This window comes from Onychostoma macrolepis, chromosome 25 (assembly GCF_012432095.1).
Source record: "Onychostoma macrolepis isolate SWU-2019 chromosome 25, ASM1243209v1, whole genome shotgun sequence".
Taxonomy (NCBI): Eukaryota; Metazoa; Chordata; class Actinopteri; order Cypriniformes; family Cyprinidae; genus Onychostoma; species Onychostoma macrolepis.
In genome coordinates, this window is record NC_081179.1 from 22,215,685 (window position 1) to 22,226,110 (window position 10,426).

Below are 10,426 nucleotides of genomic sequence, written 5' to 3' on the forward strand. Positions count from 1 at the left end.
TGCATATTAAGCTGAGATAGAAGAAAAATATTTTAACGTCTAAAAAAAAATTACACACTTCAGGTTTAACGGGCACCTATTATGCAAAATTCACTTTTACATGTTGTTTGAACATAAATGTGTGTTGGCAGTGTGTGTACACAACCACCCTATAAATGACAGAAATCCACCCGTTTCTAATCCCCATAAATCATAAGCAGTGTCTCAGAACATTTTATAGAAACTGTAAAATGTGATGTCACATTTTACAAGCCCCGCCCACGACTGTTGACGGACACTGCCGTATTATCCAAGACTAAATGAGCCATACACAATCCGCCATGTATAAACATGCAATTTCTTTCCCAGCTGTTTACCTTCACAGACATAACTGTTTTTGTAACTTATGTGTGTTTTTAACATACACGTGCATGTATTTGACTGTTTAAGCATAATAAGACATGAAAGAGAGCTTAGTTTAGGACGTGTGACAGCCGCTTTCTGTGCGTTCACTTCGGATGTGTGCGCTCAGAAAACCGTATATCAGAAATTTAAATTAATATGGTTTAACACGCATGATTTCAGTGTGATAGACATGATAATCAAAACCAAATTGATTATTTATTTTGAGTATTTTGAGCTGAAACTTCACAGACACATTCTAGGGACACCTGAGACTTATATTACATCTTGTAAAAAGAGGCATATTAGGTGCCCTTTGGGCACAAGACTTAGCATTATCGTCCATGTTGAATTACAGAACTATTTTAGCTTTTAAGAAACAAAGCATTTACCCTATTAAGTGCCTCTAGATAGACAGTATGAGCTCCCTCAAGAACACACTGGTTCTTCAGCACCTGCAGGGACACGTCCACTGTGTCAGGATCCGGCACTGAGGTGCCATGTTTTCTTAAACGCCTGTCTGCACACAAAAGAAGGCAAAGAGTCAGACATTATGTATGTAGGCATTGTAGTTCACCCAAAATAAATTTGGAACAATATGAGGGCGAGTCATTTTTTCAGCTATTCCATTAATGAATTAAAAACACAATGTTTGCAGATTCATTCCAATAAAACAAGAGGCAGGAAGCAGACATTCTACCTGGGCTGAGAAGAACTAAACTCGCTCTGAGACCCTCCAGCTGAACTTCAGGAATGAAGTTATGTGTTTTCAGAGCAGTCAGGATCTGACCGAGAATCAGGGTCGCATCATCTAGACTGGCCTTCCTGGAGTGAAGTAAAATTATGATTTCAGTTGTGTTTTTGTCTGTTATATGTCACATAACTGATCAGATGTGGGAGTTGCGTGTGCTTACGCTCCCTGGAAGAGTGTGTGAAGCAGTTTGCAGGCACTTTCACACACAGCGCTGGAGCTCCCGTGTTTCCGCATCAGTTGCACAATGTTGACATGAATGCCATGTGACAGCAGCAGAGCCCTAAGCCTACCTGAAGTACAAAAACACAAGCTGATCGTTTTCTGAGACACATCCCTACATTGCAAAAAAATGACTTTCTTACTTAATATTTTTGTGTTGTTTTCTAGTACAAATATCTACAAATTCTTGAATTTACTTTTGAAGCAAAAGGACTTAAGATATTAAGTCTTGTCTCCTGAAAAATATGTTATTAATATTATATAAAAATATTATTTTCCTAAAAAAATTATTTTTCTTTCCTCATTGGCAGATTTTTTTATTCTTAAAGGGGTCATCAGATGCCCATTTGATATAAGTTGATATGATTCTTTAGGGTCTTAATGAAAAGTCTATAACATACTTTGGTTCAAATTTGTCAATGGTAGTGTAAAAAACACCTTTTTTACCCAGTCAAAATCAGCTCTGTTTTTAGCAAGCCATTATAGTCCATATTGATTTAAATGCTAATGAGCTCTGCTGACCCCGCCCCTCACTTCCATGGGGTAACGAGCAGTACTGTTTACTTTAGCCGCAAAACTGGCTAATTAGCATGTTATTAGGAAAGGCAATTTGCAAAGATTCATTAAAAAAACCCTTATACTCACTTCTTCTGTAGATGAAGTTGGATCATGAATGATTTGCGCGAACATAGACGCGAAAACGCATTCACTTCAAAACAAAAGTAACGTTAATCCTCTGCGTCTTCAGCGGCTCAGATGTCGGGAGTAAATGACGACTGCTATATTCATTACTACATCCAACAACAAAACACCTCAATCACTTAATCGGAGACATTCTTGTCTTCCCCTGCACCGAAGTCGACACAATGGCGGAATGATGACAGCTCACTCAGGGCGGGTCTAATGCCGAGTTCACACTGCACGATTTTCAAACTCGACGGATCACCGTTGTTTTCACACTGCGTGACTATCTAGGGTAGAATTCAGTCACTGCTGTGTTCATATTGCACGATGGATCGGCGACAGGGGCTTTCATATTGCATGATTTCACAATAGGAAGAATCGCCGACAACTCTGTCTGATCCGCAAACTACGTTTCACAACAAAACACACGCAAGAAGGAAATAACGCGAGAACCCGCATGCGTCAGACCGGAGTTCTTGAGCAAGACTGGAAGTATTAAAAAAAAATATAGCCTGCAAATTGTCTGCGCGCAAATTTCCAGCTACAAAAAGAAAAACAGATTATACAGGAGGGAGATGCAGGGAACAGGGATTGTGTTCTGCAAAGAGAGGTAAATAATAATTTTGCAGTAACTGTTGATGTTGCGGCTGGTCAAGCAAATGTTTGTGCTTGTTTCTGTATGATATAACTGTATATATCTATTAAAATACTGATATTCTGGTCTATAACTCCTCCCCGAACTTCCCTCTGCCCTGTATCTTGCTCTCTCGTTGGCTGAAGTAGTTTTCAGTCAGAAATCATTTCACACAGCGTGATTGTGACTCGCCGACAGCTCCAGATATTTAGCATGCCAAATATTTCACGGGCGTTGGTGACGCATCTGCAATTCTCTAAGATCGCGTCTTTGATAATTCACACTGCGCGATTGTCACTCGCGTGAACGAGCACCGATTTGCCTCAGATTTCGGGGATTTGTCGGCAATTTATCAAAACCTGTCGGCGAGTGAAAAATCGGGCTAAAATCGTGCAGTGTGAACTCGGCATAAGGTAAGACGGTCTTGTCAATCAACTATCGTGGGAGGGGCCTGTACAGAACTACATCATTCTGACAGGAGTCTCAGAACAGCCTGATTTGAGAAATGGGATCTCAAAATAGGGATTTAAAAAAAAAAACATTGAGTGGATTTTTAGCATTATAGGATGGATGCGTACACACACTTCCAACACACATCTTAAGTCATTTTGCTTCTCAAGTACATTTATTTTGATTCAAAAATGTTTAGATATGTGAAGTATAGAAAACAACACAAAAATACTAAGAAAATATTTTTCCGCAGTATAGCGCAAAAGAAGTAGAGTAGAATAGAATAGAATAGATCAGGTAAGTGCTAGTATTATATGGTTGAAGTGCACTGCTGAATGCACCGACAAGTATTTTTGGTAGACTTAAATATACTTTAATGCAATTTCTATTGAAACTTAACTGAATTAATGAAGTTGCAATTTTGCACATTTAAAATGCATTACCTAATATTGAATAATACACTACAGTCAAAATTATAATCAAGAATTTTACATGTGCTTTAGTATGTTAGTCAACATATCAAAATAAGGTTACTTTTTTAAAGCACGTCAAAAGATTATTAAAACATAATTATTTAAAATGTAGTTTACAAACTTTTCAAACACAGTAGGAACTTACTGTGGTGCTGTATTAGTGTGCGTAGTGTACAGGAAGCAGCTTGGAAAACCTCCACACTGGATGAATGCAAAAGCATGGCAGCCATAATGAGAGAATGAAGAGGAGGCCTGTGGGACAGAAACAAACCAAATCTACAGAGTTACGGCATCTCAACCTGAGCTCATTAACATTTGACAGACTACATTTAAATATCATTGCATATTCAGTATTCAGCAACCTGAACTGCCTGATGATGACAGTCATAACTGTGCTAGTATGCAGAGGTTAGCCAATCATAACAGAAGTCATTTATTTATTTCAATAATATTGCTCTCGGTCTCTAATTATAAGAGGACTTTTGGACAAAATATATTGCACAGAATATGAAGGAATGCTAACCTTCCTTCCAGTTCCACGTGGTTGAATGAGTGGTAATGAAGCAGCAAGCTGTTTAAAGCCCAACATGCAGCTTCCTGATTGGATGATGGGAAAGAAAGTTAAATATTCACTATAGTAAAAGCAAAAGAATGAGATAAGATCTTTTCAGTATTGCAGGTTAAAGCATGTCATGTGTCACCTGCACTGCAGCATGGTCAGCATGTCTCTCTAAAGCTGTATAACAGGCCTCTCTCCAGATAAGCATCTCCTCTCCTTGAGTGGCTTCTTTCTTTACCAGAACTTTCTGATCCGCCTCGTCCTCCTCGTTCCACTCTTTGTCCAGCCCTTCATTCTGTACAATACACTCCGCTGAGAAACAACAACAAAAAAACATTAGTACTGTATGGAGCTCAAAAAAAGTTTTTTTAAATTTAAATGGTAAAAACGGTAAAATGTTAAATAATATCACATTTTAAAATAATTAATTTCTACTCTAATATATTTAAAAATGCAGTTTGTTCCTGTGATCAAAGCTGAATTTTCAGCATCATTACTCTTGTCTTCAGTGTCACATGATCCTTCAGAAATCTATTTAATATGCTAATTGGGTGCTCAATTATTATTGGCGCTCCGTTATTAATAACGGGTTCTTATTATTATCAATGCTGAAAACAGTTTTTTGATGCTCAGTATATTTGAGGAAACTGTGTTACCTTTTATAGGATTTTTTGATGAATAGAAAGTTTAAAAGAACAGCATTAATTTTAAAGAGATTTTTTTTGTAACATTATAAATGTCTTTACTGGGATCAACTTAATTCATCCTTACTAAATAAAAGTATTATTTTCTTCTTTTTTAATCTTACCCCAAACTTTTGAATGGTAGTTTACCAAAATGATATTATTTCGTAATAATCAGAAACATTTCTTGAGCAGCAAATCATGTGACACTGAAGACTGGAGCAATGATGCTGAAAATTCAGTTTTGATCCCAGAAATAAATTACAGTTTAAAAACTGTTGAAACAGAAAATTGTAATTTTAAATTGTAAATATTTCACAATATTACTGTTCACTGTATTTTTTTTATCAAATGAATGCAGCCTTGGTGAATTACTCTGGAGTAATCTTGCACTTTTGCCCAGCCACTCTGATTCCTCCAAGCAAAACATTGCCAACATCAGCAGAAGGCCTTTTTGAACTTCAGAGGAAGTCAAAATGGTCATGGACTGCTCACTTAAAGTGCCCAGTTGGTACTGTCAGTCATGTCCATTTTATGACAAATAACAATCATAAAAAAAAAAAAAATTGCACTCTGTTGATCCACCTTAAATATGGGCTCTAAGGGATCCAGTGGAGAGCCAGGTTCTCAACTTATACAACACTAGCATGTTCATACTGACTCACCGAGCGCGCTCAGGCAGGAGAGGGCAGTGGTCTGCACTGTGGCATTCGCAGGATAAGAGACACACGCTTTCACCGCCACCTTATGGACACCATTCAGCACCAGTATGTTATAATAACTCTCTGTTAAATGCCAAACAGACATAACATGACTCAAAAATTAACCACTTTCTAAAAGTTACGAGAACATCGTTTCATCATGACCTTTGACCTGGGCTCACCCGATGTGAATTTCTGTAACAAACAGCATCCAGTCTCCTGTATGGCCTCCGAGTCAAGCCACATGTCCATAGCCTGACACAGCAGACTGTAGCATTTAACGTGTTTGGACATCAGAATCTCAATATTGCTGGCTAGACTCAAGAAAAAGAAGCTTATTTAATAGTACTTGTAATAATATAGTTTAATAGTATCATTTAATATATTCTGTAATTCCAAGTGTGTTATACCTGAAGCAGCCAGTGGTATGAGGACCCTCAGAGCTTGCAGTACCACATTCTCACTGTCCATGAACCGCCTGAGCGCATCCAAAACCACCTCATGGTCCTTGTTCTCAATGAACTCCACCAGATGAGCATCAGAAACTGACAATCAAGCAGGTTAATAAGACAGAAATTAACATAAGTAGGGTTTGCTAATGAAAGCATCACTATTACTAGCGCCCTGTGGAATGTATTTTATTTTTTCCCAAATTCTGCTTAATTTTTAAGGTCTGTATTTTTGGTTTTCATTTTTCTGGATTCCATTTAAATGGTTTAATTTTTTCTCAATTCTGTGTTGTTTTATTTGATACAGATTTATCAAAAACAGTAGTAATCAAAATAAACCATAAATAAAAATTTGAAAATGTAATGCAATTTGAACACTTCCTTTCATATTTTGTAAACAGAGTGCTTTACAGTTTAAATTAAAACATGCACAAAAATGTGTGTGATATTTCTTAAAAATATTATACAAGCTGCAATATTAGTATTGTTATTATGACTTTGAGAAGTAAATTCTGCTGTCCAACAGTAATAACTTTCTTTTCTAATTTCTTTCAGTTAAACTGAACTTTTATTTTGGCAGGTTGTAGTGAAGATCTTTAATTTTCTGTGTGTATTTGGAGAAAGTTTAATCAAATGAAAGGGTGTAAAGCTGGTGAAGTGACTCTCAGAGAAGCTCTGGAGATGAAGTTCATGTGTTCATGTCCTCATATAGTGAAATAGAAGACACTGAAAACACAAGCATCAAGTGTGCTTGAGTATGTAGTAGACAAAACTGCAATTCGCCATTTTTCCTCACCGCAGAAATCACAGGGCACTGTATTACTATTGTGCGTACTCAAAGGAAATTTGTAACAAATCACTGTTACCTGTTTGCAGCAGTAGTTGTAGAGCAGCACATCCCTGTAGCTGAACCTCTTCTTTGTCATTAAATGACCTCATGGCCTCCAGAACCAAGGAAAACACGTCCACTTCCTCCTCATCTAGAACCTGCATCACAATCTCATCTGACCCACAAAAAAAAAAAAAATCTTGTTTCACTTCAGGAAAGCAGAAAAATGCACCTCAAGTAAAATGACACATGTTTATCTATAATCATAATTAGGTTTGTGTAAGGAAAATGTGGACTATTCATAATAAGATGGCTTGCATGTATGAGATGTTTTCTCAATATCCATAATAGTATAGTGTACTGTCTTAATGTATTTTCTTAATTGATTGTGTCATTTGCAGTGCTTATAGCAACAAGTAGTTTGTTGCCTCATAAAATATGTTAGGTACACAGTATTGTTTCCTTGTTAACTGTTTTGGTTCAAATTTTTATGAAATAACTTTTTTTAATCCCTACAGAGATTAAATGAATTGGAAAAAAATGCTTTTGGACCCAAAGCACCATACTAGTTTTATAATCAGTACATATAAACATTATTTAAAAGCAAGTCTTACCTGACTTCAGTAGGAGAGACAGAGCTCTCAGGCTCACCATCATCATCTTGCAGTCATTACGATATTTTGAAAGCACCTTAAGAATCTGCCTATGAACAAACATGCAAACGCTTGCATAAACCTGCTGAACATGGATAGCAGCAATGAATTTACCGTATGAATTTCAACAAAAATCAGTTGCAGTATGACACCATGGTGTGTTACAACCAACTTCAGTTGTTTATCTAAATACTAAAAAAAAGTAAAAAATAATTACAAAATTGCTACCTATGTTACCTCTTCCTCCTCTATAGGAGACATTCCAAATTCTATTCAATCTATCAGTTATTAAACCACCTATAAAAAACAAATATTGCCCTTGAAAACAAATAAACATAAAATAAAAAGTAGATAATTAAAGATTTAGAATGTTTGTTTTCTGTAAAAAATTTGTGTTCACACAAATAGCCTGGCTTAGATCCTTTTTCATTATTATTTAAACAAAGTACTGCTGCTGTGGAAATGTAAAAATATTCAGAAAAAGTATTGTTTTGACCTCTGTTGAGAAGGAAACATAGAAATAGGACCTCTTGTAATTTTAATTGAAAACCCCTGCCATATAATACTATGGTATGCCACAGGGTTCGGTCCTGAGCCCTTGTTTCCTTGTACATGCTTCCATTAGGTGATATGATCAGCTCTACATTCTTCCTCCTCAAAAATGTTTAAGTTACATAACATTATTTTCAAGCAGAACATTAAGTTCACACATTCATAACTTCGAGACATGATTTATTACAATATACTTTTGGCTGGATGAATTCATAAATACACTGCACTGCAGCTTTTTCAAAAAGCAGCAGCTAAAATTCTAACTAGATCTACAAATACTGCATGATATTATCAGTTCCATGTAGCACACTGGTTCCTTGCTCAATGTAAATTATTTCTGTTAAATTATTTGCAGTACTAAACACAGCTAAATCCAGTTGCGGATGAAAGATATTTTCTTAAATGGCCCCTCTAAGGCTTCAAGCACCTGTCAAACTCAGATCCACCCTTCGCTGCCATATCTGCCATTATCATTGTTTTGTGTTGAGCCTGCATCTTTACTATTGCCATTTCACATGGACTTCTATGATATTTATAATAGTAGTATTATTTATATGCAATATATCATATAATAATAAAACATTAGAATTCAACCAGATTATTAAAACCTGCCATAAATACTGTGCAGCTAAATTACATGTGCCTATGCGTGTGCATGGATACTTTGCATAAATTTGTTTACTTATTTGTTTAATATGTGCCAGCCCAGAATTCCTCAAGGAGTATCTGTTCCACCCAAGATTTCTTCTTATAGCTATACTTTAACATCTAGAGTTTTTCTGAGGCACTCTTTGTTTAGTTTATAATGTGAAAATTGCTATAGAAATAAGCTGAACTGAATTTTCTTATATATGCACTAAACCTCCTAGTCAAAGACCTTTAATCTCAACCAGCATATATATATATATATATATATATATATATATATATGTGTGTGTGTGTGTGTGTGTGTGTAAGGGATAATCATCCGTGCATTTGCGAACCATGGAATATATATATATATATATATATATATATATATATATGTTAGACACACACACAAAAGTACAATGTACTATACTATATAAACTGGAGCCCATACAAGCTCATAGAAATAGCTCAGACTTACTTGTGCACCTCTGTAAACTCATATTCATCTGGGTTGGCCAGACTATCCAGAGTGTTGGGACAGATCTCCATCAGACGACACAGCAGAGACCAGCCTACCTGTGATTAAAACAGTGCAGCACTCTTTACAAAAACCTTCTACTGGATCCCACATCACTTTTCTTAGTTAATAAAGCACTGAAATTAAATTACTATTTAATCAAAACAATTATTATTATTATTAATCAAAATATTATTTTAATAATGTATTTAATCTCAATTTTATTTGAATCATCTATAAACAAATAACTATCATTCACGTCAAAGATAATTTTTCACATTTGAACATGCACTCTTAAAATTAAAGTTTTAAGAACCTTTCTATTACACAAAAATGTATAGTAATAATAAAAAAATAAATCTAAATAGTTTTTTATGATGATTTCAAATGTTCTTTCAAAAAACAAACAAACAAAAAACCTGTTCACTTAAAACAATGGACCAAAAAATGATACATTTATGGCATTGTTATGAAAACTTGTGTTTTTAAAACGTGTGTCCAAGCACAAATAGGATCATCAATAAAAAAAAAAAAAAAATGAACTGTGCACATGATATACCTTATACCATTTAAGAAAATAAAGTTTTTTTTTTTTTTTTTTTTATCATTTTGGATCATTGTCTCAGTCCCTATTCATTTTCTTTATGTGGAAAAGAGCAGCATGACAATTCTTCTAAATATCTCCTTTTCCGTTCCACAGTATAAAGAAAGTCATATGGTTTGGAACGACATGAGAGGGCATTTAAATGATGACAGAATTGTATTCAATTTAATTCACATTCATTTTGGATGAACTATTGAGCATTTCAGGTAATTTGTGCAGGCAAAACATGCTGACTACCTGCTGAACTTTGCTGTTGAAATGCGATGACAGCACCAGCATCAGAGGCATATGGACATTCTGATCGGAAAACAGCTCAACTGCAGGACAAAAGAAGAACACAGAGCTAAAAATATCCCAGCAGATGTCCCACTGGGAAAGGCACACAGAGGGGGGTCCATTCTGAACGTTTGCCTAGCTGTCTATTAATATATTAAGACATGCATCAGAAATGTTAACAAAGCACAGGCTACACAGTTTCTCTCTCAGTGGTCATAACTCACCACAGTGATCCGTATGGGACAGGAACAGGAGGTCCTGTATGATCTGGACCATGGTGCCCAACTGCTTCCCCTCTTGAAGATTCAACCTCACCAGCAGCTTCTTCAGCCTGATCCCTAGCTCCTCTTTATCAGCCATGCTCTTCTGTATCTGACA

General features: G+C 35.8%; 1 protein-coding gene across 1 annotated transcript in view; it reads right to left on the reverse strand.

The window, feature by feature from the left end:
• The window catches only part of lrrk2 (leucine-rich repeat kinase 2), a 46,841-nt gene extending 36,427 nt beyond the window's left edge, over positions 1-10,414 (reverse strand). Inside the window, exons 1-14 of the mRNA XM_058767081.1 lie at positions 10,273-10,414; positions 10,010-10,089; positions 9,130-9,227; positions 7,431-7,519; positions 6,854-6,991; positions 5,949-6,083; positions 5,721-5,852; positions 5,503-5,622; positions 4,297-4,466; positions 4,119-4,192; positions 3,741-3,847; positions 1,296-1,425; positions 1,082-1,206; positions 774-901 (exon numbers count right to left, since the gene is read on the reverse strand). Of these exons, the coding sequence (XP_058623064.1) occupies positions 774-901; positions 1,082-1,206; positions 1,296-1,425; positions 3,741-3,847; positions 4,119-4,192; positions 4,297-4,466; positions 5,503-5,622; positions 5,721-5,852; positions 5,949-6,083; positions 6,854-6,991; positions 7,431-7,519; positions 9,130-9,227; positions 10,010-10,089; positions 10,273-10,408 (1,662 nt within the window). The 5' untranslated portion in view covers positions 10,409-10,414. The remainder of the gene's footprint in view (positions 1-773; positions 902-1,081; positions 1,207-1,295; positions 1,426-3,740; positions 3,848-4,118; positions 4,193-4,296; positions 4,467-5,502; positions 5,623-5,720; positions 5,853-5,948; positions 6,084-6,853; positions 6,992-7,430; positions 7,520-9,129; positions 9,228-10,009; positions 10,090-10,272) is intronic.
• Positions 10,415-10,426: the final 12 nt, after the last annotated feature.